The sequence below is a fragment of the Meles meles genome, chromosome 1 (genome assembly GCF_922984935.1).
Source record: "Meles meles chromosome 1, mMelMel3.1 paternal haplotype, whole genome shotgun sequence".
NCBI lineage: Eukaryota > Metazoa > Chordata > Mammalia > Carnivora > Mustelidae > Meles > Meles meles.
In genome coordinates this window covers 192,353,717-192,379,063 of record NC_060066.1, presented here as the reverse complement: position 1 = coordinate 192,379,063, position 25,347 = coordinate 192,353,717, and the positions used below count along the sequence as shown (strand labels likewise).

The 25,347-nt window shown below is 50.6% G+C and overlaps 2 protein-coding genes across 13 annotated transcripts in view; one reads left to right on the top strand and one right to left on the bottom strand.

Moving 5' to 3' along the window:
• LOC123952909 (S100P binding protein) overlaps positions 1-7,095 on the top strand; it is a 51,453-nt gene extending 44,358 nt beyond the window's left edge. For all 8 annotated transcript variants that reach the window (XM_046022619.1, XM_046022628.1, XM_046022599.1 and 5 more), the window contains 2 exons: positions 3,560-3,647; positions 6,380-7,095. In XM_046022619.1, coding sequence (XP_045878575.1) covers positions 3,560-3,647; positions 6,380-6,521 — 230 coding nt within the window. In that variant the 3' untranslated portion in view covers positions 6,522-7,095. The remainder of the gene's footprint in view (positions 1-3,559; positions 3,648-6,379) is intronic.
• A 4,951-nt stretch (positions 7,096-12,046) lies between these two features.
• FNDC5 (fibronectin type III domain containing 5) lies at positions 12,047-19,556 on the bottom strand. 5 transcript variants are annotated; one of them, XM_045998307.1, is made up of 6 exons: positions 19,471-19,556; positions 17,725-17,840; positions 17,022-17,220; positions 16,581-16,670; positions 14,421-14,554; positions 12,047-13,168 (listed from the first exon to the last, which is right to left on the bottom strand). In XM_045998307.1, exons 1-6 carry the CDS (start codon positions 19,541-19,543, stop codon positions 13,019-13,021), a joined length of 762 nt encoding a protein of 253 aa, XP_045854263.1. In that variant the 5' UTR covers positions 19,544-19,556; the 3' UTR covers positions 12,047-13,018. The 5 variants fall into 5 exon arrangements, with proteins under 5 accessions (XP_045854263.1, XP_045854272.1, XP_045854304.1 ...); XM_045998316.1 differs by having other exon boundaries at positions 17,022-17,187; XM_045998348.1 differs by having other exon boundaries at positions 13,074-14,123.
• Positions 19,557-25,347: the final 5,791 nt, after the last annotated feature.

Sequence of the window (25,347 nt, the reverse complement as noted above, 5' to 3'; positions counted from 1 at the left end):
GCCACAACTTAAAATAAACCCATGGTACTGATTGTTGGTCCAAGAAAGCCCATCTGTTAGAGACTGTGAGGAGAAAATTCAAACATTTCCATTCTTGTTAGCATCTCCGAATTTGGCAGAAGAGATAGGAGCCATGAGCTGAAATAAGGTTTTTGGATTATTAGCTCCACCTGGGTTTGAATCCTGGCTTTCCCATTTACAAGATGATAGATGAGTATCTTTTTTAAGCTTCAGTTTAATCATGAATAAAATGGAGATCATGGTATTTGCCTCATGTGGTGGTTAGGATAAGATGATAGGATGAATACAAAGCATTTAGCAAAGTGCCTGGCACATAATACATGCTTGATGTAGATCATTAAGTCTTACCAAAAAAGGTTACCCTAGTCCATCAGTAAGTTTTTAGTGCTAAGGAAAAGTAACAATTCTTGGTGCATGAGCTGAGACCTGATCATTGAGCCCTTGTTCACTCAGCAGTGTGCGCGGTACCAGCTGTATACAAGAGACATACTGTGATGTGATTCTTGCCTTCTCATCCCCACTATATGTCAGTCCTGGAAAAATTTTTAAGGAAACTCAACTCGATGATGGTATTATACTGTTAGAATTCAGGCTGTTGCTAACTGTGTGACCTTGGGCAAACTGTTTCTGTCTTCATCTGTGAAATGGGGGAAATACCTCAGAGGATTACCATAACAACGAACAAATGAGTTAATGTATGTAAAGCTCATAGGATACTGTCTGATGGCAGTGGTAAGTGCTGTATGTAAGTTTCTTCTGCTAGATTATGACTCCTAGTGGATTAATACTTGAAGCCTCCTTGGGCTTAATAGACCAGGGGTTTTTTTGTTTGTTATTCTTTTTTTTTTTTTTTTCCCCCTTTGAGTTTAAAGTGAATAGGTTTCTTTGTAGGGGGCATATAGTATATCTTTAGCCTCCATCATCAGGGCAATTTTGTAGGATCTAGCTGGTAAGAGATGAGTGAAGGACTGAAGGACATGGTCTACAGATAATCTTGTTGTCATTTTTAGATTGGATACCACAATATCTTATCTTACCAGCCCTCCTCTGGTGATCCTTTGGCAGGAAAAACATTATCTCGAAAGTCCTACAAAGCTGGTTTTTCCCCCTCACTGAAATGTTTTTTTGCAGACCTAAAACGATTGGGGTGCTCATTATGTGAATGTAGGATATGGGAAAGGCAATTTGATTTGAGACCTTTGATTTTAACTCAGGCAAGGGATTTTTTAATCTAAAGCTACTTCCCTCTTAAAGGAGAAATTCTTTTCTGATTTGTATTTTCTCAAGAAGTGAGATTAAGGGGCGCCTGGGCAGCTTGGTTGGTTAAGTGACTGCCTTTAGCTCAGGTCATGATCCTGGAATCCCAGGATCAAGTTCCCCATCGGCTCCCTGCTCAGCAGGGAGGCTGCTTCACCCTCTGACCTTCACCCCTTTCATGGTCTCTCTCCCATCCTCTCTCTCTCTCAAATAAAATCTTTAAAAAAAGAAGAAGAAAAAAGTGAGGTTAATATTTTTTCTTCCCATATTAGTGAGATTGAACATCTTTTCATTATGTTTATTGATCATTTGTATGACTTTCTGAATTGCTTATTCATGTCCTTTGACCTCTTTTGTTTATGAGGAGATAACTCCTGTAGAGTGACACGGACGTTAAAACTTTACCAGATATGTTTCAGATGTATTTTCATTTTGTCATTTGTCTTCTTTTATCCTTGGTTATATTTTTTTTGCTGCACAGAAGCTTGTAATGCATCTATGTTTTTCTTGAAGAGTATCATCTCGTTATGGTTAGAGAATTTCTGCTGCGTGCGATAAAACATGTCATAGTAAATGTGTAGACTGATCCACTTAATAAACATTTTTCCTTACAGAACGGTGATTGATTGTCACATGATTCGAAGAGTCTTTGCAAACTGATGTAGGCGTGAGGCTCTAACGCCACAGCAATAGCCAGCACATACTGCACCACAGCTTTGTGTCAGGCACTATACTAAGTCTTGTATGTACTGTGTTCCTAATGTTCAGCTTCATGCTAGATAGTATCATTGTTTGGGGGTCATAGATAAGTCGAGTGGGCCTAGAAGAAGTCAAATGATTTGCCCAGGGTCACAGAGCTAGTTAGTAGCTGAATTGGAATTTTAATTTAAGTCTGTCTGACTTCAAAGTATATACTTTCTCTACAAAGCTGAACTTCTTAAGGCCTCCAGTAAATTAGACTGGTCCTTAAAGTTAAGTAAATATCTTTTACCAGAACTGGAAAAAATGGTTCATAGCCTAGTTCAACTACTTTTGGTTTCTGAGAGCATAGTGGAGAAGATACTGAGCAGTGTGTGTACTAGGTAAAAGAAAAGTCTCTACTGTCCAGGGTCGTGGTTTTCAAGGTGTGGTTTCCAGGCCAGCAGCATCAGCATCACTTGGGCATTTCTTAGAAATGCAAAATCTCAGGTTCCCCTGGAGACCTACAGAATCAGAAACTCCGGGGTTGTGCCCAGTAATCTGTTTTATAATACTTCTGCTGATTATGATGCATGTTAAAATTTGAGACTCACTGGTCTGGGGAAGTTATTTTGTTCTCTCTAATCTTAATTTTTGTTTTTGCAAGCTTCAACCTAAGTCTCAGCCCTTAAGTGCAAAATTAACATTATCAGATGATGGCAAAAGTTATGGAGTCAGACAGCCAGTTTTGAGTTTGGTTTAGTGAACATTTAAGGCAAGTCCACCTCCCTGAGCCATAGTTTCCCCTTTCCAAAAAGATGTTAATAACATCTGTCTCCATATGAGATTTTTTTTCTTTTTTTTAGAAGGAGGTAGATAGTATATAAAGTGCTTAGCACCTTGCCAGGCTCCTAGGTGCTTGAGAAATTGCCTCCAGCAATTTTTCTTATTTAGCAAAAAGCCCCCATGTGCCTTCTGTTCTCAGCCTCTCGTTTCTTGAACGTATTTTGCTGTCTTGTATCTCTGGGCCTTGGTATCAGCTATGTCTCTTGGATACCTGACCCCCCGCCCCCTTACCTCACTAACTTCTAGACATCTTTTTGATCCCTGCTTCCGGTTTACCTCCCCTGGAGAGGGCTTTCTCAAACCCCCACCCTCCAGTCTCTGTGCTCACACAGGAACCTGTGTTTCTCTGGTCATTGCACTTACTGCAAGTTCTGGAGTTGCCTCTCTCCTATATAAACTTGATGAGTGCAGGTACAGCATCTTGTCTACCACCATATTCTAGAGATCAGTAAACTTCCTCACACATTGTAGGAGCTAATAAGTGTTGAATGAATGAATGGTGGCTGTCATTATTGCTGCTCCATCATCGTCGTCATCATCATCGTCGTCATCATCATCGTCGTCATCATCTGAGAGCAAGCTCCCCTCCCTGGCTTATAGTTTTTGTGCTGACTGCTTGTGATAATCATAGATAGTATTAGGACCAGTGCCTGTTCTCTCTTGCCCTGAAAGCACATGCTTTGATGTAGCCTCATGATGTAGGCTGACATGGGAGTTCACTGAGCTGCTTCCTAACCACGATCCCTCTGTGTCACAGGTGCCTTGGGGGAACTGTATGCCCTGATGGGTCAAGTCCATCATATGCAGAACCCAAAGTGGCAACATCCTTCGGACCTCACCATGAGGTAAGTGGGTGATTAGGAGGAGGAGGAAAAGGGTAGAATTTGGCTGTAGGAAGAATGTTAAAGGGAGTTGGGCTGTGATTATTGTTTAATTCCAAAGGTGGGGAAAGAAACAGGAGAGTATAATGAAATAAGAACTGAGCTAATAAGAACTGAGCTGAGGGCCGCCTGGGTCGCTCAGTCAGTTAAGCAGCTACCTTTGGCTCAGGTCATTATCCCAGAGTCCTGGAATTGAGCCCCACATCAGGCTCCGTGCTCAGCGGGGAGCCTGCTTCCCCCTCTCCCTCTGCCTGCTGCTCTGCTTGCTTGTGCTCTCTATCTGCTACCTATCTCTCTGTCAAATAAATGAATAAAATCCTTAAAAGAACTGAGCTGAAATCCAGGAAATGTGGGATCAGTACTAGCTTTGCGGTTTGTAACTTAGCTGCATGATTTTGATCAAGTCATGCCACTTCTTTGGTCCTCACATCACTAAAACTAATATGTTGGATTAATTGATGTTGAAGGGACTTTCTATTCTGGAATCTTCTGGATTCTTGATGTAGTATGGTTTTACAGATTTATTCAGTTACTTTGATCCAGTTACTGAGAAACCTTGGAGTCATCTTTGACTCCTTTCTCACCCCATATTCAGCCCATTAGCAAATCCCATAAGCTCTGCATACAAAATATGTCCAAAACCTGACCATTTCTCATCATTTTCACTTAGACTATTGCAAGTCTCCTAAATGGTCTCCCTGCTTCTGCCTTTGCCTGCCATTCTTAACTCAGTAGCCAGAGAGGTTCAGATTCTCTTCTTCGCTCAGAATTTTCCAGTGCCTTCCTATCCTCACCATTCCCTGTAAGGACCATGGCCGGGGCTATAGCTCACTGACCTCGTCTCCTACTACTCTTCCCCTACTACTCTTCCCCTTGCTCATTCTGCACTAATCACATGGACTTCCTTCTTGTTGTTTTTTTTTTTATTTAATTTGACTAGCCTTTTTTTTTTCCTTTTATTTATTTATTTGACAGACAGAGATCACAAGTAGGCAGAGAAGCAGGCAGAGAGACAGAGAGGGAAGCAGGCTCCCCGCTGAGGAGAGAGCCCAATCCCAGGACCCTGAGATCGTGACCTGAGCTGAAGGCAGAGGCTCAACCCTCTGAGCCACCCAGGTGCCCCGCTGTTTTTCAGATATGGCACACATGCTTCCACTTCAGGGCCTTTATACTCAGTGTTTCCCCTGTAGTTGCCAAAATCATAGCAGGTCTCAGAAAGACAGGACATGTGGTGGGTATTAGATGAATCCTAGAGACAGGTGTGATTAAAATCCGGGCTCTTCTACTTACTCCACTTTATGACCTTGGACACGTTATTTAACCTGAGACTCAGTTTCCTGACCTGTACAAGATATTAATAAGAGTGCTTTTCTGATGAGATTGTTATTAGCATTAAACGAAGTGAAGTATATGAAAGAATTAAGCAAGTACTTCATATAGAGCTAGATAAGTATCATAAAATGTTACAATTATTTTCAACTCTGGCTACTGACAATGCCTGTGGAGATGTCTAAAAATACAAATGTCCAGGCGCTGCCTTCAGGGGATTCGAAGTCATTAAGTTAGGGGGTGGGAGCAAGAATCTTTACCTTTAAAAAGCTTCCCGGGGAGTTATTAGGAACAGCTGGAGTTGAGAATGAGATCAAATTATCTCAGAGGGTCTTATTCAGAACTCTGGCCTAAAAGACTGGGGTGATTAAAGGAGGAGCTCAAGAAGCTTTACTTTGAGTCCTTGCTATTAATTATTCAGTCTCTAAACTTGCAATGTGATACTCACATGATGACTTACCTTCTCTGGGAATTTTACTCTAAAATTAACTGCTGTGTCCTGAGCAACCTTGAGCTGTATCAGACAATGAGGTCCTGTTGGAGGTACAGATCTGGTGCAACCAATGAAATACAGATCCTGTTTTAAATGCTTCTTGAAGGAGAAAATATTTTTTCCTACCGAAACATTATTACGGATTATATATTAGGTTTTCTTTCTTTTTTTTTTAAGCATTTTTTTTTCTTATATATTTTATTTATTTGACAGAGAGAAATCACAAGTAGGCAGAGAGGCAGGCAGAGAGAGAGGAGGAAGCAGGCCCCCCACGGAGCAACGAGCCGGATGTGGGGCTCGATCCCAGGACCCTGGGATCATGACCCGAGCCGAAGGCAGAGGCTTTAACCCACTGAGCCACCCAGGCGCCCCTATATTAGGTTTTCTTAACATTCATGTACATGGCACATACCACCATAATGCCCGTGTGGCAGCTGGCTTTGGGAGTTGGAAGAAAATAGCACTTACATTGTGACTTTCACATAAATAAAATGTAGTACAAATAATTTCTAAAATTGTCAGGATTGAAATGTAAAATTAATATCTAATATCCCAAAGTGTAAGGATACTTTTTTTTTCTTTTTAAGGATTTAAAAAAATTTGAGAGAGCATGAGAGAGAGAGCACAAGCAAGGGGGAGGGGTAGAGGGAGAAGCAGACTTTGCGAAGCAGGGAGGCTGACGCGGGACTCGATCCCAGGATACTGGGATCATGACCTAAACTGACAGCAGACACTTAACCGTCTGAGCCACCCAGGTCCCCGAAAGTAAAGATATTCTTAAGATAATTGCCTCGGCCACTTTTTTTGTGTACAAATAGCCATTCCACCTGAAACCCTCATCTTTCCTGTTTTCATTTTCCTTCTCTCCTGATAGAAACTATGCTCGGTTCCGGCAGAAACCTCTGCAAAGATGCAGTCTGACTCAGTGGGTTGACAGGAACATGCGAAGCCACCATCGATTCCAGCGTCTCCCGGACTTCCCGTCAAGTCCATTTGTCTCATCCCATCAGCAGTGAAGATCCCTATCCAGGGTCCTATTCAGAGCAGCATCTCATCTTCTGCTCTTTTGTGCTTTGTAAATTTTGAATTTTATTTTTCACAAGATTTTTATTTAAAGAACTTGACACCTTTTGGAAATTTCCATTGCTGACTTGAAATTTTTTTGTATAAGGTCCTTCTTGTTTGTCTGTGTGCATGCGTTTAAGCACTGTTACATTTTAATTTTTTTATTTAAATTGAAGGTGGCCACTTCTTGAAAGCCAGCATTAAGCCAGAATACTTAGGCTCGAGCAAAACACCCACCTCAACACAGAGGTGAAGTCTGTTTCTTATGCTGAAAAGAGAACCATCTTTTAATCTCCTATAAGGAAAAGATTACCAGGCTGCAAGCCAGTGTTAATTATTGCTGATGACTTACAAATGGGCATAAGTCACTTTTAACAATGCCTCTCACTTTTTTATTTGAATCTCTGAGTACTTGTCAGTATTTCAAAGTTGGTAATCCGGGACATTTGAAGTAGGTTGGAGCCGGACAAAAATCCTGTTGTTGAAAGGACAAATTAAAAGTGTAAATCTTCTCTCCTTTTTGTACTTACTAGCCGCCTTTATTTATTTTCTTGCCTCCCCCCTTCTTCATTAAATGTGCTTTTGCACAATAGGTTTACAAATCTTATACATCTTAACTGACGGAAGACTGCTGACTAACCCTTGTCGATTTGTGGTCTTGTGACTGATTGTCTTCTCTGCCTTTCCTCAAGGATTTTCCTTCTTTTTTCCCCCAGTGACCATTATGTTCCTTAGGTTCTATTGGTGTGTTCCTGTATCCTGTTAAACCTAGATATGCCTCCTAAGAACAGCCTCCCTGCTCTCTTTATTAAGAGCTTCCCACCCAGAGTCTTAACTCCAGGACAGGCCAGAAAGCTGCTGAGGTGTGAGTTGGTCTTCAGTTTCATCTGCTCAACTCCCAGCTCCAAGTATCAGTTGCTGTGTCAGTCAGTGAGCTCTGGCCTGTCAGAGGGACTTGGGAGAGTCACTATTTTATCTCCGTTGATAGTTAATAAGAGGTGCCTTCAGCTTCCGGATGTTACCATCTCATTTGGTCAAACTTCTGATACACAGTTGGACAGAACTGCTGTTGTGCATCCTAATGTGGTTGCGATGTGAAGTTTTGGTGTTCTAGATTGAGTTGTCAGACTTTGTGCCGCCATCCTCCGGGATGTCTGAGGAGTTTGTTACTCTTTACAGACGGCTCTAGACAGCTTTGGGGAGGCTTTGCAGTCCGGCATTCATGCTGTTGGCCACCCTCCGTGAAGGCTGGACCCAACGGTTGCCGTAGCGCCGCCAGTGGTACTGGCTAGCTGCCTCTTGTCTGGTTTTGTTTTCATCACCCCCCCCTTTGTGTGTGAGAAACCCATCTTAAACACCCTACCCTGCTTTAGAAACTGACTTGGGAAAGGTTTGGTCATTCAAGCCATCGATCATCTTATGGATGTCCCTAAGTGTTTACTGTTTTTATGTAGGTGAGGATTCTCTTCCTTGAACATTTGGTTTAAATTCTGGAGCCAAATGAAAAGAAGTTCTGTTCAAAGGCAAGAGTCAAAATCTGATTTCAGATAATGGACATTTACTGCATTAGTAACTTCTCCAGGTTTCCCTCAGTTAGCATGATGGAGTAAGATAAGCAGACATCTACCTTTGGAACCATAGCATAATAAAAATTAGTTGTAGCTGGAATAACTAGCGCTGTAGCTGTCTAGTTCCCCGCAGAGTGGGGAACCCAAGGAGGGAAGGGACAGCATTTTGCTTAAGCTCATGTTCCTGCATTCCTGGTAAAGGAGGGTTTAAGTCTGAATGTGTAACGGCAGCATTGCCTTTGCCAAATGAGTGACGGGTTAACTAGAAAATGTGACAATCACATTTCCTCTTTGCTCAAATAATTCTGTTTTTCCAAAGCATTAGCAGCTTAATTAAATCTGTTGGACTGGGGGAGGAGAGAACTGTTCTCTAGTGGTTAACACGGTATTCTTTAAGAAGGAAAAAAAAGCCAAAGAAAACTCAGTATTAGGCATGTTTGCCTTGAAGATGGTAGTAGGTAAAATCTGGAGTTTTAATCTGTTTTTAAAGGTTCCTATCTCATACTTGGTGTTGGGTTCTCAGTCTAGTAGTTCATGAGTTCTTGCTGTATTTTATTTGAGTAAGGGTTACGTGCACTTAACTGCCTACCTAACTTTTTTCGTTCACGAGGTTCATGAGGTTCGTGACGACGTTCTCACCACAGAGGTCTTGACAAAGAGTTAAAACATGCTGTCTATGTAGTTTATTCATAAGAGCCTGCAGTAAGCTCGTGCAGGCCTAAGGGACTGGAGTTGTGAGGATCAATTATGAAACTGAAGTTTGGTGCCTCTTTATCATGTTTTTTCCCTTGTAGCAGTTGTGTTTAATGTCATTAAAGAGAAATAAAAGTTCTTGTCGTGGCATATGTACTGTGGCTGTCTGTTGCAGGCTTTGAAGGCGGGTTCCTTCCTCTTCTGTGTAGGCAGGTTAGTGGGGTCTGGGCGGGGGTGGCAGTTAGTAGAATGTGGTACTGGGGAGGCGAGGGTGCATGCTCCCTGTTCTTTTGAGGGTAAATTACAGTGTTGAGAAAGGCCTTCCAGCAGTTAAGAAATGTTGAAATTGATTGGGATTTGCAGCTACATATAGTGCATGTCAGGAGCCTGACACAGGGAAAGCCTGAAATATCATGGTGCTGCTGTTTCTGCAGAGAGGGGAGATGGCTCAGCCCGATCAGATAAGCACTGCCTTCCATTCCTTCCCATGGCCATGTGATTGATCTCTGTCTGCCTTGCTCAAGCTGAGTTACCCCAGGGCATTCTCCCTTTGAAAGGGATACGGGACCCAGAACTGGTCATACAGAATTGATAGTAGTCTTAATCCAACTTCTCCAGAAACTGACTGCTCCTGGGAGCTGGGATGAAGGTGGAGTAAGCGTGGGTAGATGTGGGGGACGTGACGTTCCTTAGATCCCTTTTGTGAATCTGAGCTTAGACTGACCCCAGGAGACAGGGTGAAGGCAATAAAAGCTTGTCACCTGTATTAGCCAATGCTTTTAAAATCTCCACTCATGCTGAGAAAATAAGTAGCAACATGTTTGGACAGGCTCTCTGTCTTGCTGTGAGGTAAGTGTTGTCTAATGGATAGAGTCTACAGTCCAGGCAAAAGCTTCCAATACAGAGTCGCTAAATACTCAGCTATTTGATGCTGTCTCATTCAGGGGTATTCTGGACCTGCACATACCATTTTGTTTCTGTCCGGTATAAAGCCTTTTGTCTGGTAGTTGCTAATTTCCTTTTCAGCAAGGTGTTACTGCGGCCATCAGAGGTGTCAAGAGACCAGGCTGCATTCTCCAAAGTGGTGGTGTTCCTCACCCTTAGTCCGTTTTATGTTATGGAAAGTGAGGAGGAGGAGGAGAAATGGACCTTCTCTCAAAAGAATGGGGTCATTTTCTAGCCTGTTTTGAGCTTTTACAGGAAGAAAAAACCCCCAGCCACCTAAAACTGGAAAGCAGGGATCCCTGCTTCACTTTGTGTTGTCTTGCTTTTCTAAGGGAAAAGTTATTCCTGTGCTGGTTCTGGGGTGTGCTTGCTTCCTTCATATGTCAGAGCACCTGTCAGGAAAAAAAATTTCCACTTGTCACAGGAAGTATCAGCTGGTCAGTGGTGGAATTCCTTAATGAACAAGGGCCTGCCTTGTCAATCCTCTCCACCTGTCCTCCCCCAGTGACAACTGGAACATGCCACAGACAAGATCTGAGCCTCTCCAGCACCCTCTGAAAAGGGGGTGGAATGTCATCTTTTGGACAACCTGTAAAACATTCATGTGGTAGTCTTGAATCATTATCGTTATCATTAAGGAAGTATTCATACATGAGGATCTCCTTTGACTTAGCTTCAAGTGACACTTGAGGGTTAGGGAATATTGTGCTGATGGAGTTTGGTGGGGCTGGAGCCAGGGGGCGTGTCCCATTTATGGAAGCAGTTTGTTCTTGGAGGCCACTTAAAAGCAAAACCCAAAAACTCCAATAGGTTTAAAGAGGGTGAGAAGGAGCACAGCAGTCTAAAATGTCACATGACTGCAGTGGTATGATAGGACGTATTTTTGTAAAGAGCTGAATTTGAGATCTTAAAAGTGGATTCCAGATGAGGCCACCCTGAAAAGCCTGGGTTGAATGGACAGGATCAGAAAGAGGAAAGGACTCCTGCCACACGGAAACACCACCCTTTTTTCCTCTGCCAGACCCTGGGGCTTCCCTCTTGTTCCTAGGAGGAAGCCCCCTGGCTCCTACGCCAGGTGGTAGGTGAGCTGTTCTTCACAAGGAGCATCCCCCAGAGAAGTAGCTGGCTTGAGGGGTCACTCGGTGACAAGGCAGGCCTTGCCTCTCGTCTGGCCATGCGTGGCCTGCAGGTCGGGCCTCTCAGTCTCCAAAAACTTGGCTACACCCATCCCAAGCTATGAGGAATCTGTGGGTCTAGGTGGTGAAGAGGGGTCCCTGTCCCAAGTCCTAGCTATAGGGTTCTCTGCATGACAGCTGGTCCAAGAAAAGCTCCATTGTGGAACTTGGGGTTTAGGGAGATAACCACAGTGAATGGGGTTTATCTAAACCAGAAGTGCTCACTCCTCTCCCATCCCCCTCAGGCCCTCAGCAGAGGTGCTAGAGGCCCTGGTAAATCCCTGGCCCCCCACAGCTGTCTCTGTGGACCTGGTGTGGACTTAGGGGCTTCTCTGCCACATGGCACTAGACAGGCACACAGGACAGAGGGCCTGGCCAAGTACCTTTCTCAGGTGTGGTTTAGAGTTCTGGGTGCCAATAGATTTCTTCTTTCCCACCCAGCCTTTAAGACTTGGCTTTCCTCCTCTCGGAACCTTCCAGAAGAATCCACCCTAAGTCCCCCCTCACCTGACCTCTCCAGCTCTTGCTGGCTCTGGACAGGAGTGTTCGAGGTGTCCCATTTACTCGTTTGCTCACTGGCTAATGACATCATCATTCCACCTTTCAGCCTGCTGTTGGGATCCGAATGATGTTTCTTTAACCGCCCCAAACAGCATGCTGGGACTACTGAGCTGCTGCCAGCAGCTTCTGCAGATCCTTTTCCTTCCTCACCCTGGGGAGAAACCAGAACTGCGTTCCTTTGGTCAGGGAAAACACCCAGCCCCACCCAGAGGGGAAAACCCTTCGTTCTAAAAACTGAGCACCAGCCCGCGTACCTGTGCGGCGAGGCAGCCCGAGCTTGGATTTGGGGGCCTCGGTAATAGGATGATGGAGGAGCTATTTTCTCCTCCTACACGTGCACCCCCATCTGTTCGAGATTTCCCTTCCAGCTCCAGCTTGGCTGGCAGGCATGTCCCTAAGAAGCTGCAGGCCAAAATGGAGAGAGAACTGACTCCCTCCTCCACACATCCTGACTTGCTGCCAATTGCCAGAAAAAGAGGGCAACATTTGGGCATTTACCAGAAGACAAGGATGTGCCTTTTCATTTGTCTTTTATTTTACATTTAAAAAGAGGTTATTGCTCTAACTGGATCAGAGGTAAGGACCTCTCCACTAAGGAGCCTTGGCCTTGCAGCCCCATTCAGCAGGGATGGAAGTCACAAGACAATGAGTGGAGCCTCATGCCCTTCCATGAGGAAGCCCTTAGTATTGCTGACATCTGCCTTTTATCCTGTCTCTCCTCCCTCCCTGTGCTGCCACGTCGGGGCCAAGTAGAGTGGTGGCTGACCTAGCCGGGAGAGCTCTTGTAGACCGGAAGGAAGGGGCGGTCATTGGGTGATGGCTTTCAGCTCTCTGGCTGGGGGGCCACTGCTCTTAACGTTCAGTTCCACAGGTATTCACTGAGCGCCTACTGTGTGCCAGGCTTGTGCTAGGCGCAGTCCTCCCACACGCCCGTCTTTAGCCACCAACGGAAGACACACAGGTCCAGCTCTTCCCATGCAGGCGTTCAGCAGCCATCACTTGTCAGTCCGAGGGAAGAGTCTGCCTTCCCTTATCAAGCACCATTTTGTTTTGTTTTGTTTTGTTTACCAGAAAGGGGCAGTGGAAAGAGAGACCTGACACCTCACACCACTCAGGCTCTAGGGAAGGACATGAGGACCCTGGGTAGCTTTCCCAGAACCCTGGATGAGATGGCAAGATATGGAGACCCCAGAGGCCAGGGCTGCTCTGATTTCCACGGTAATGGCTCAGGCCTGCCTTCCAGCACCTTCCACTCCAGAGCAGGTGACTCAGTAGCCCCCAGGATGTCCCACGTGGACATACCTTTTCAGTTGCGTAACCCAGCATTGTTCCAACTCCAAGAGACTCATCCTAAAGAAATGGGACCAGTACCTCCCAGGTCTCTTTCCCACTTTGTCTTCTTAAAGGCTCCAGACTAATGATATTACAGTCGAATAAGGGCCAAAGAAGATAGAGGCTGCAGGCTATCAGCTTGGAGCATTCCTTTGCCCTCTGGAGTGAAGCCCTTCAGTCATGTTTTCCAAAAGAGACAACAGAACATCTCACACACTCGCCGAGTTGTGCATCACACCACAAACAAGTCCGTGATGGCTGGATCCAGAAAAAGCTTGCTGGCAGCCATGACCCTGCCCCATGGCTTCTGCGATGGCTCGCGGTCTGAAAGACACAGCTGGAGTCAGTCTAGGTGCTTGTCATCTCCCAGGAGCTTTGTGCATTTTCTTGAAGAGAAGCCAGTCCAGGAGAGGCGAGGAGGCAGAAAGAAGGCTGTGTCTCATGCAGCTCTGCCTTTTCCAGAATGGGGCCAGGCCTTTTAGTTTTGTGGCTTGTTTATTTTTTGCAGAATTTGGGTTTGTAGTTCAGCCTCCTTCACCAGACTAGGATGGGGAAGAGGGAGAACAGTGCAGCTAGCTGGGCCTCCCCCCACCGCAGTCCTCCCTGTCCCTGTGCCCATGGACCTGGAGACCAGCAGAGAAGAAAAATGAAATCCTTCTCCCTGCAGACAGGTAGTCATGCTTCGATGATGTTCACTGAGGGCTTGTTGGGAAACTGGGAGGAAAAAAATGAGAGAAGCAGCCAGGGCTAATCGAATAGACTTCGTGCAAAGTTGGAAGTAAGGGGAGGACACAAGAAGGAAGGGCTGCCACCTAAAAGCCAGGCTTTCATCCCGCGTGGAAGGAATGGAGTAGCCCTGTCTGCATGTCTCGTCTCTCTGCCTTCTCAAACCCAGCCTTCGGCCTCACTCAGCGGCCAAGACTGGGTGCCGGGCCCCCGACCCCTCTGGCCCCTGGTCCACCCCCAGCAGAGCCATCCCACCGGCTGGTTCTCTCCCATCCTGCAGACCTGCCTCTGAGCGCAGCCTCGGCCCCTGTCACTGTCGACGTGCTTCTGGAGATGGGGGTTACTAAGAGGCTTCAGGAAAATGCGCCAGAAAGAGAGAAGCCAAGAGAGAGGACAGTAAGCCAGGGGGTGTGAGGAGATGGAAGGAGGAGGAAATGTGGAGAGGGCCAGATGTTTGTTTGTTGGATAATCATCGTCAGAACCATGAGATCCTCCCACTTTTCTAGCGTTTCTTCTGAGCTGCTCAGAGCAAGCACTGACAAGGTTTTCATATCTGTTTTGCAGAAGAGGAAATGAAAGTGAGGCACCTGCTCAAGGTCACGCAACACGGCAGGGGGGCAGAAATGAGCCCAGAACCCCCTGTTCATGGTGTCCCACACCAACCAAGCATTCCGCCCTCCCCACTCACTGCATTTTGTTAACCACACTGGCCCTGGTACCCGGCAAAAGGAAAAGGTCCAAAATCCACGTGCAGTGTGGCTGTGTCACAGCGGCAGCGGCCACACCTGGTGCTGAGCTGTCCCCTGCTGCTGCCCAGGGGCCGCCCACCCGGCCCAAGATCTGCCCTCACCTTGCTGCGGAGGAGACCTCCCCCTTGGTGCTCTGGTGTGCTGGTTTCTGACGCGCTCTTGGTTTTCTCCTTGTTGTTATTGGGTTCATTGTCCTTGATAATGTCATACTGGCGGCAGAAGAGGGCAATGACGCCTGGGGGATGATGGCGGGGTGGGGGTTGGGGGGGGGGGGGGACAGGGAGAGCAGTGAGAGGCCAGAGCTCGAATCCCGGCCGCCTCCTTCATTCCCGCTGGCACCTTCTGAGCTCCTGGGTAGACACCGAGCTCCAGATGGCCTCTGTCCTGCACCACTGCAACAGCCTGCCTCTGGCTCCTGTGTACCCCGTCCCCCAACAGCCATCACTTTCACTGCTACAGAGCTGAGCTTCCCACGACACGCATCTGATCCCATCTCCCCCCTTTCCTTCGTTACACCCCTGACAGCTCTCCTTTCCAGTTAGCGAAATAGACACAGTAACATCCGCTGAGCCGGGCACGGTCATGGCCGATGCTGCTGAGCCCGAGGAGCGTCAGGAGGACACCTGTCGTTACTGTCGCCAGGCTACCAGTGAAGACACCGATGCAGAGAGCCTAGGAACCTACTTGAGGTCCCGCAGTGGGGGAGCCCGGATGTGCACTCCGGGGTCTGCACTCTGCTAAATGCTCACTGTTAGCAAGCTACTAACACGGGAGCGTGATAGTTCTGGAAAGTCAAATGCGATTAAGGAAGCCAGCTCCAATGCCTCTAGGTGTCGTCTCCATTTTACCTCCGCTTTATGTATAGCGCTCTTTCCTGATCTATGTGTTTTGGGTCCTATCTTTTGACTTTCCACCACGGTAGATACAGGCTAACATCTCCCCCAACTTCCTTTCCCGTCATCCTAACAGAAGCATATCACAGTCTTGGGTTAGTCCACCATGTTTATATTGTTACGACTGTATTAATACTGTGTATTTATAATGATATAATTACATAGAATTATATATTTTGTAATTATTTATATAATTATATATTTATAATGATATAATGATAACACACCACAAACCTCTTTTGTACAATCCTTTGGGTTTTTTTCTACCTTTTTTCTTTTTTTTACCGGTGCCTGTTTTTTGATGTGCCTACAGAACGTTTTTTCCAAATGCTTCTACAAAAACAGGCTGTCCTTCAACCGCCATGCTAAGACAGCTTTGGCATGGTGTTCCAGTCTCTCAAAACGGACTCCAACTTTATAGACTCGCTGTCCTTTACTGTCCCCCTTTCTACTTTCTCTCAGGCCATAGCTACACTGAGCCAGACTGAACTGAATTTGTTTCTTATACACCCTGTGAATAGAACCCCGTTCCTTTTTTTTGGCTGCCTGGTGAACTCCTATTCATCCTTCAAAGCTCAATCCCCACGTTTCCTCCTTTCTGTGTTTTTCCTAATTTCTATTGCTAGCCCTAGAGTTAATTCCCTCTCCTCTGCCCCCATACCTGGCACTGAATTATAGTCATCACACTCATCACACTGAATTATAGTCAAGTAGGGACTTGGCTTCTCCCAGACCCAGTTCCTGCAAGCCCCGGGCTCTTCTTAGTCATGACTATAGGATTATTATCTGGAACCGAGTGGTCATTCAGAAAATCCTGTTTGAGTTAAGAACTGAGATGAAATGTCTTCTTTATCCTCGGGTAGCTCACAGACAAGTGGGAAAAGGGAGAGACATGAGCCCAATGACCTCATCTAAGAGGAGCTCCAGGGAGAGATAAGCAGTGCCATGCTCACGGATGGTCTAGGGAGATCCTAAGGAGGCAGACTCGGCACCGTTCGTAGGTTACAAACGAGGCTGTCCCAACCTTGAGCACCTGGAGGCCCAGCACCCCAGAAGGAGGCATGGCCGCCATAGCCATGGCCGGAAGGCAAAGGGGCTTCGGGTGTGTTGGCCCCGGGAGCCCGAACTACTCCCGAGGGAAGGAAGGGCAAATGCTCAAATAACGTATCCTCCAAGGCAGCTAGCTCTCAATCCGCTAAGTTTCTCGGGAGAGGTAAGCCAGCGAATGGGTTCCATCTGGTTCCCAGAGCAGGACTTCGAGACTTCTCCCATCATGCCTCAGTGGCTTCCGCTTCTGGGAGAGAAGGGGCCTGGCCTGGGACTTCTGTTCCGCAGAGGCCAAGTGAGGCAGGGACGGGAGGCACTCACCAGCCCACATGAACAGGACCACGACGATGATGAGCACCTCACCGGTCCGCAGCTGTTGGCTGCTCCCCATCTCCTTCATGGTCACCTCATCTGTGGGGAGAAAGACACTGGCTCTTTTCGTCCCCAGCCCCTGTTCTAGGGCCGGGCCCAGGATCTTAAGCGCTTATCTCTCTAGGTGCCTGGACACCTAACAAGGGATTCGAGAACATGCTGATGGCTACTTGCAGCGGCAGCAACAGGGCTTGACCCAAAGCTGGGAGTTGATAGCCCCACGGTCGGACACGAGGGTGACCTCCTCTCTCTCAGGTACTGCTTTAGTAGGCACCAGGGGTCGGGGGTTTGGGGAGGTGGTGGAGGCTGCTGCTTTCCTCAAGCTAGCCGCTGCTCTGCCCCTGACCACCCCTCACCCCAGTCAGCCCCCCGAGCAGGGCCAGGGCCTGCCTTTGTTCTTGGATGCCATCTTCTCTGCCTCGCGTGGGGTCTTGAAGAGCACGGGCTCGCTGGCCGGACTCTGGCCCTGAATGGAGATGGCCTGCACGTGCACAATGTACTCGGTGTCCTCCTCCAGGTCCCAGAGGGCGCACGAGCGGGTGGTGGTGTTCACTTCCTGAATGAAGCGTAGCATCCGCACGTCCTTCTTCTGCCAAGGCAAGTGCCAGGCCCGCTGTCGGTGGCGCCCGGCCACCAACCCCACTGGGCCCCCCTCCTGGCGGCGCCCAGGGCTCATACGACTACTGAGCTAAAGCCTTCCACACATAGGCTTCCTCACGCACCCCTCGTCTCTGCAGGCAGCTAGGACCACAGCTAGATCCGTTTGACAGAGGGGACGATGGTGCGGGTGCAGAAAACTTAAAAAAGCTACCTAAGGCCATCTCTCCAGTGAGAACTTGCACTGGGTCCCACACTCAGGTCTGTGTGAGATCAAAACCAGACTTTTGGTGCCCAGTTTCCAGTCAAAGGCCCCAGAGCCTGCCTCACCAATCCATTCCCCGCTGGGGTCCCCATTCCAAGCCACATGTGCAATTCTTCTGCCTGTCTTCTCTTGCTCCTTTCTTTCTTTTTCCTTTCCATTTCTGCACACTCCCCTCCCCATCCCCTGCTACTGTCTGGATGTGTCCTTCCCTCCCAGTCCCTCAAGGGTTACCTGCTGAGAGATGGCAAATCCAATGACGACCTCATCCTCCAGGACGTCCCAGCTCACCACTGCGGAGTTAGCCTTGAGGTGCCTGACAGTGACATTCACGGGGGCCGAGGGGCTGTCTGGGGGTGGGAAGGCACCTGAGCCTGAGCACCTCCTGCTGGGAGGCCCAGGCCCACAGTCTCCTAAGTGGGGACCTGGGGAAGGCCACAGAGTGGGGGAGGTTGGCACGCGGGTCTCAGTTCATTAGTGCTTGAAGAGTGAGGCCCAAGAGGCCCCAGGCTCCTCGTATCCGGGTGGGAGCCCCCACTGGTCTCATTGGCCCTATCAGGGGTCCAAGCGAAACCTGAGAGGCCTGGGCTGGGTCCAGATCTAACGGAAGGGTGGGAAGGGGTGGGGCAGGCACGGGTGGGGGGGGTGGGGGAGTGGGGAGGGCATAGGTGGCCAAGGTTGCAGGTGCTGAAAGTCAGCCTGATGAAAAGCAGTCAAAAGGACTCCCAGTCTAGTGCTCTTTATACAATACCACACTGTCAGGTGAGTGACCTTGAGGAAAGGAGAAAGACCCAGAGGTCAAGAAGAGCCAGGCTAGGGTGAGCCCTGGGTTCGGAGTGAGGATCAAGAGAGGAATCCTTGGTATCCCAGTGAGGCAGACAGAATGCAGCCTGGGGAGGGGTCTACGTGAGCTGCTTCTCCACACTCTGCCAGCCCCGAGAGGCAGGTGGGGAGGTGGTAGGGGAAGATGCGGTCACTCAGAGCAGGTTCTCCCAGGGGAGAGGCAAGAGTACAGGGTAGGCAGGGTCTTGACTTGGGAAGAGGATGAAAGGGAGTCAGTGGAGAAAGGAGTAGGAGGGAGAGTGACAGGGACGGGGGAGGTCAGGGCAGGAAGAACCTCTCTAGGAGAGGGGCCCTGGAGTCACACACTGTGTAAGTCTCCCAACAGGCGAGTGCGGTCAGGGGAAGACCTAGCCCTGAGCAGCACCCTTTGGCCCACACAGGAGTGGACCTGAGGCCCCACGGGCTGGGCCTGGGGCGACAAAGCCATTTGTGGAGACAGAGAGAGAGAGACAGAGGGACACAGACAGGTGGCGGCAGACACAGAACCAGAAAACAGACAAGTGGGCTATCAGAGACAGACGCAGAGAGGAAGCAGAGAGAGAGAGAGAGAAAGAAAGCACTGAGCCACAGAGAGATGGGTAGAGGGAGTGAAGAGAGAGGCGCCAGAAGCTAAAGGGACAGATACAGAGCCTCAGGAGAGGCTGGGCTGGGTGAGGATGAGGTCGGCGCTCGGGGCAGGCCTGACCCTGCTGCAGCAGGCTCAGGGGTCCACCCCACTCACCCCAGTCCTAGGGTGCCAGTCCCCATCCCCCTCGCACTTGCTCACGCAAACCAGGACCCCATCCTGCTCTGACCCGCAGAGTTGTCCTGCAGGGCTTTGAGGACAGGGAGGGAGGCCCAAGGTTGGGGGACTGGTGTCCTCAGCTGCTCCCCAGGCCAGAGAAAGGAGTTCAGCTCAGTCATCTGAGGCAAAGGCCTGGGGTCAGGGCCAGGGGATGACGGGACTAGGGATCGCAAGACCCAGGACCCCAAGGCTGGGGTGGCCGGCCGGGGGGTCGGGAGCTGGAGGACAGGCCTGGGAGTCAAGAGGTGGGGGAGAGGCCGGGGCCGGGTTGGGGGGCGGGGAGCAGGAAGGGGCCCGAGGACTCCCGCCCGCCCGCCCACCCCGCACCGAGCCCCCCACCCGGGCCCCCTTACCCGCCTGCACCAGCGCGAGGCAGACGCAGCCCAGCCACAGGCGGAGCGCGGCGCGGGGCGGCCCGGGGCGCATGGCGGCTCCTCCGGCCGGCCGGCCCGGGGCGGCGCAGGGGGACGCGGCTCCCGCGCCCTGCGGCCGCTGGCGCTGGCGCTCCCGCCCGCTGCCCGCCCGGCCCGGCCGCCCCGCGCCGCCCCGCGCCGCCTGCATGTCGGTTCCGCGGACAGCGACTCCCGCGCGGCGGCGGCGGCGGCCGCGTCCACGTCGGGCGCCTGGGGGGCGGGGCGCCCCCGCTGCGGGGAGAGGCGCGGGGCGGGGTGAGGGCGGAGGGCGCCCCCCACGCCCGCCCCCTCCCGGCCCGCCGCCCGCCCCTGTTCCCCCCTCATCCGGACCCAGCCCTGCCCTTCCCCAGGGAGAGGGAGGACGCGCGCCCCCAGACACGTATCAGTGTCCCCCGGTCCCCACCGCCCTCCCTCGGCCTGGGGGTCCCCACCCCCTACTCCACCCCACGCCCGAGGCCTCTCCGGGCCCGGGACAGATGTGGGCAGAGGGGAGTGTCACAGCGGGGGATGGGAGCGAGACTGGAGTGCCGAGTAAGTGCAGGGGTGTATACAGTAAGTGCGGCCGGGAAGAGGGTGCTCAGACTCACTGGAGACCCAGCTCTGTGACCCCGGCCGGCCCTTCCCCTTCCTTGGGCCTCCATTTTTGTCTCCATGAGAATAACCCGCACCCACTAGGTGCCAAACATTGTGCCAAGAGCTTGACTTGCATCGTGCCGCTTCTCCCCGAACCGCTTAAGGGGTGCTTGGTGACCCCCGTTTCGCACAGGAGACTGCAGCTCGGAGAGGTCACTTGACTTGCCCAAGGACCCACAGCAGAGCCAGGATTTGAACACAGGCTGATCTGACTCCCACGCGTGTGCTTGACTCCATCGTCTCCCCACCCAGAGTGAACTCACCCACCCGACCATGCCTGAGATCCTAGAACTTGCCTGTGCCGGTTGCTCCCCAGCCAGAGAACAATCTGGAACAATCTCTTTCCAAGAGGGGTGAGGGAAGAATGGCTCGGGCCCCGGGCCCCCTCCCTCCCCCTTCTGGCCCCCCTGAGTGCCACGAGCTGGGGAGGAGCTAACGATTCTAGGGGCTTTGGAAACTGGGCAAGTCACCGTAGCCAATATAGGGCGGGATGGTTCCTTCCTCACTACTTTGGGGCCACCATATGCCTACTGCTGTCCCTACCTCGGTCTCACACACTCTTCTGCTCCACCCACCCGTTTTCTGTTCTTGAAGAGGCACAGAGCTGCCCTGTACCTACCACCCTCTCCCTAACGAGGGGACCTCCGCAACAGCGGGCAGCCAAAGGCAGCCCCCCACCTTGTGGCACTTTCCACCCTGAGTCCCGGTCAGAGAAACGAGGATGCCTTGCCCAGGGAGGCACAGACCAGGGCCCCAGGGACCTCGGCAAGGAGAGGCCCCCACGTCTCCAAATAAGCCCCTCCCCCAATCAGAAATTCCATCACTAGGGGGCATTCCTTTGGGTCTTTAAGGGCCTTTTGGTCTTCCAGAAGCTCCTGGAAGGGCTAATCCTTTTTGAAGAGGGACAACTTTGCAAAGATATCCCACAGAATGTCTTCCAGATCTCCCTCGCACACATTTGAGATTGAGAAACTGAGGTCCAGAGATGGAAAGAACTCCCCGAAATTCACACAGGGGGTCAGGAGCAGCCAAGGAGCCCTCCTCTCCCAATGACCACTCCAGGACTCCCTGCATTGGCCGCCCAAGTTTTTATGGGTCACCTTGGAAAGGGTAGGATGGGAGGGGGCTCTGGGGTTCTTACTGAGAGCCCTTCGGTATGGCCAGGCCTGCTCTGCTCGGCGAACCCCCAGCCCCATCGGCTTCCCCAGCCACATACCTTGTGCTGGGGTGAGGCTCATTTGGGACCACCACCTCTTTGGGGCCGGAGCCAAGGAACCAAAGCACTTCTCTCTCCTGTCTCTCTCTCCCGCAGCTGCCTTCAGCCCCACCCCGCCCGGCCCCGCCCCGCCCCACCAGCTGCAGCTTGGCCCTAAGGGACCCCCCCCCCCCCCCAACCCTAGCAGGCAGGAAAAGACATCCCGGGGCCTGCAGGAGCAGCTGGAGCCTCATCGCAGGAGCCAGCAGGCAGGAGAGGGGTCAGTTAGAGGTCACAGAGTCTACTCCTGTCCCTGCTAGGGAGAAAAAGAGAGAAGGGAGAGGGTCCTGGTGGGGTCTGGAGGCCAGTCTAGCGCGGGGGAAGGGGGGCGCCACCTGCTGGCCTCTCCAGGTATAATCCCGGGTAGATGTAGGGCACTGGGGGTGGGGTGATGGCGGCGTCTAAGGCTTTGAGAGGGAGGGGGAAAGTGGTTGGAGGAGGGCATGAAAGACAAGGAGGATTCGGAGAGTCGTGCCTGTGGGAGTGCAGCCTTCCCGGGCCCCAGGATGCACGGGGTGCTTGGGCATGACCACAATTCTGGGGAAAGCCTTTGATGCCTGGAGTCTGGCAATCTGTGGAAGCTGGTTAGGAGGCCGTTAGAGTTGGGAGGATTTGGAGCCCCTGGTACTTCAGGACCCCTTGCTGTGTAGGCACCATTTATACACCAGCTCTTAGCACAGGGCTACAAGCAGTAGGCACTCAATAAATGTGTGTTGAATATATGGAATAAATTTGCTCTTCCGACATGTATCTATTGAACACCTATTATGTACCTGGCTCCGTGCAACATTCTGGAAATACGGCAGTGGGAGAATGAATGAATGCGAGAGTGAGGATCTAGGTGGGGATTGAGCGATGGACCTCTGTCCTCCCAGGCTGCACTGGTTTCTCTTTGGATGACTCCACAGACATCTCCTAGGGGGCTGGCTGGAGTGCCCAGACCTACCCAGAGTCCCAGTACCTCACTCAGGCTGCAGGTGCCCATTCATAGCCTAGAATCCTCGTGCCCTGTCTAAGGAATTCCCTAGATACACACACCCCCAGTCACAGGAAGAATGAGAAGGGCAGGAGAGTGCTTTGGGTATATAAATAATCAAGCACCTACCAAGAACTTGACTTTTTGTCCCTGTTATTCGGAGTCTTAGGCTGGCATGTGTTATTAGCTCCCATTCCAGATCAGGAAGCTGAGGCTCAGAGAGGTTAGTGAATTATGACGTTTAACCCAGGCTGCCTGCCTACCTCCTCCCCTCACCTCTGTGGGGTTCCTTCGGGAGGGGATCCTGGCCCAGGATTCACTAAAAAACATGCATTTTCCTTTCCTGTAGGGCATGTAGGGGCTTGCAGTTTACAGAGGCAGAGACTAAGACCAGCCCAAGACCACACCCACTACCCCTCATCGAATGTTCTCCCTGTGCTGGCACATTACACTTCAGAGAAGCAGGTTTTGAATCCTCACAATGCTGAGGAGTCAGGATTGTTATACCCGTTTTATAGATGAGGAAACTGAGGCTCCAAGTGAGAAAGTGGCTTGCCCTGGGAGACACTGGTCTGACCTGTCCAATCCCCGAAGTCCCCATCATGGCACTGATGACACGAGCCCTGCTCAATATTTCCTGAGTGCCTGGGCCAGGCCAGCCTGGGCCTGGGTACTGAAGATACAGTGATGAACCAAATCAGTCCCAGCTCCTGAAGAGCTCTCATGGCAGAGGAGAGAGATATGTTTAAAATAGAGAGAAACAATCCTCTGGACCAGAAGGCACCAAGGATCTAAAGAGATCAGAAGGGAGCATTAATTTTTTTTTAAAGATTTTATTTATTTATTTAACAGACAGAGATCACAAGTAGGCAGAGAGGCAGGCAGAGAGAGAGAGGAGGAAGCAGGCTCCCCGCTGAGCAGAGAGCCCGATGTGGGGCTCGATCCCAGGATCCCGGGATCATGACCTGAACTGAAGGCAGAGGCTCTAACCCACTGAGTCATCCAGGCACCCCAGGGAGCATTAATTTAAAAGGAAAGCAGGGAGGCCTTCGGGGAGGAGGTGATGCCTGAGCTTAACTAGTACTGAGAGTCAGGTGGGAATTAGTCATATGAAGGGAAAGGGGCAGAGGGAAAAAGGAATCTTTGGCAGGAGGGGGGCTAGGAAGGGGAGACAGAGGAGGATGGCAGGGAGGGGTGGGAGGGGTTGCTACAAGCTCTGGGCTATGATGATGGGAGCAGGAAAAACAGCCCTGGATTTGAAAGGCTGTTCCAGGCTGCAAGAGAAGTTGAGCTACGGAGGGCTTTATTCATGCCACAAGTCCTGGGGACATAGCCCCAACCAAGCTGACGAAATTCCTGCCCTCATGGATTTCACATTCCAGTGGGAGAGGCAGGCAATAAACAATGAGCTAATGACTAAGTAAAATCCTTTCCAGGACTCCCAGGGACTATGAAAAAGCTAGAGTGCTGGGTCCAGAATGGCTGGGTGGGGTGATGTGAGCTGGTGTGCTGTCAGGGTCTAGTCGAGGCTTTCTGATTGGGCAGAAGAGACCTCCTTGCATCTCTTCAGTTTTTCAGAATCTACAAAGGAACCGACTTCCATTGGACAGCGCCCAGAGAGGTTAAGAATCCTGCCCAACCTCACACAGCTGGTCAATGATAGCTCCATGCCTCAAATTGCCTCAAACCCCGGGGCCCATTTTACTCTTGTAGACAGATTCTCAGCTACAAACTAGGGTTCCCCAAGATCCTTCAAGAGCAATGGGGGCAGAGGACCTTATGGGCCCAGATGTGGAGGGGGCTGTAACAGGAAGTGAAGGCAGCTGGAGTAAAACCTCCTTCCTACCAGGGAGGGGCGGAAGGACAAGAGCCTGGGAATCAGATGGCCCTTAGACTCCAACCTCAGCTCAACCTTGACCAGCTGGGTGACGTCACGTACCACCATCTGACGTCAGGGGCCAAGGCTGGATGGCCTGCCCACCTCACACATCCCAGGTACTAGAGGGCCTCCCTTGGCCTCAAAGAACATGGTTCTGCAGAGCCAGGAATGGCCACCAGAGGGCGCCTCCGTGGGCTACAGTGAAGCCAAGGTTGCCCAGAATAGGAAAGGCTCCAGGAATGCCGGGCCTTGACTGGGGCACGGGGATAGGAAAGGGTAGGGGGGAGGGGGTGGTCGCTGGTCCAGGAGGCCAGCTGCCAGATGGGCAGACCAGAGACTCAGCAGCCAGGCAGAACGTAGGTCTTGCTGTCCTTGCACCGTGCACGCGTCACTGACCTTTCTGAACCTCAGTTTCCTCATCTGTAAGCGGGCTTAACAATAGCACCTGCCTCTCAGGTCTCTGGGAGGAGACAGTGAAGAGCAACCACATAAGGGCTGAATATATAGCGGCTGCTATTTTTATTAGCAGTAGCGGTAGTCATACCTTAAAGTGCCTGACGCAAAGGGTACCCAATCAGGGGTGGCTATGACAAAGTCAATGATGTGATAATGATGCAAGGCTCAGTCACTGTTTATTTTGAGTTTCTTAAGCAGGGAGCAGCAGCATCTACAGATCTGGGATGCCTGCAGTGATGCGGAGCTCACCATCTCATTCAGCAGCCTATTTGGACTGTCAGAGTGTCCTCTTGCTGAAAGCTCCCTCCTGGACAATGACCCCCCTCCCCCTTGCCCAATTCCTTGCTCAGGGGCACCTGGCTAGCCTAGCCTCTGAACTCAGGCTCCCTCACTTCCGAGGGTGAAGGTTAGGGCCAGGACCTCAGCACCTGGATTCCTGCCTTTGCTGGAAGCTTGGGCAGCTCACAAGTGAACTCAGTGGGCTTCACCAGCAAGAGATTCCCGGTGGGTCTTGTTGCTGACTGGGAGATGCAGGCAGAAGGAAAGCCCCTGATGTCCCTTGGACCTCCCCTCCCCACCTCCTCTGCTCCTGGTCTCCAGAATGGCTGGGGCTGGAGA

What these genes read in the sequence shown, in the direction of transcription:
- FNDC5 (XM_045998307.1), bottom strand. Translation starts at nt 19,543, where the DNA reads ATGCGCCCCGGGCCGCCCCGCGCCGCGCTCCGCCTGTGGCTGGGCTGC. An exon ending in GATTTGCCATCTCTCAGCAG is followed by an intron (nt 17,221 to 17,724) that starts GTAACCCTTGAG and finishes TTGCCTTGGCAG; the next exon opens with AAGAAGGACGTGCGGATGCT. An exon ending in GAGGTCTCCTCCGCAGCAAG is followed by an intron (nt 13,169 to 14,420) that starts GTGAGGGCAGAT and finishes TGTGTCTTTCAG; the next exon opens with ACCGCGAGCCATCGCAGAAG.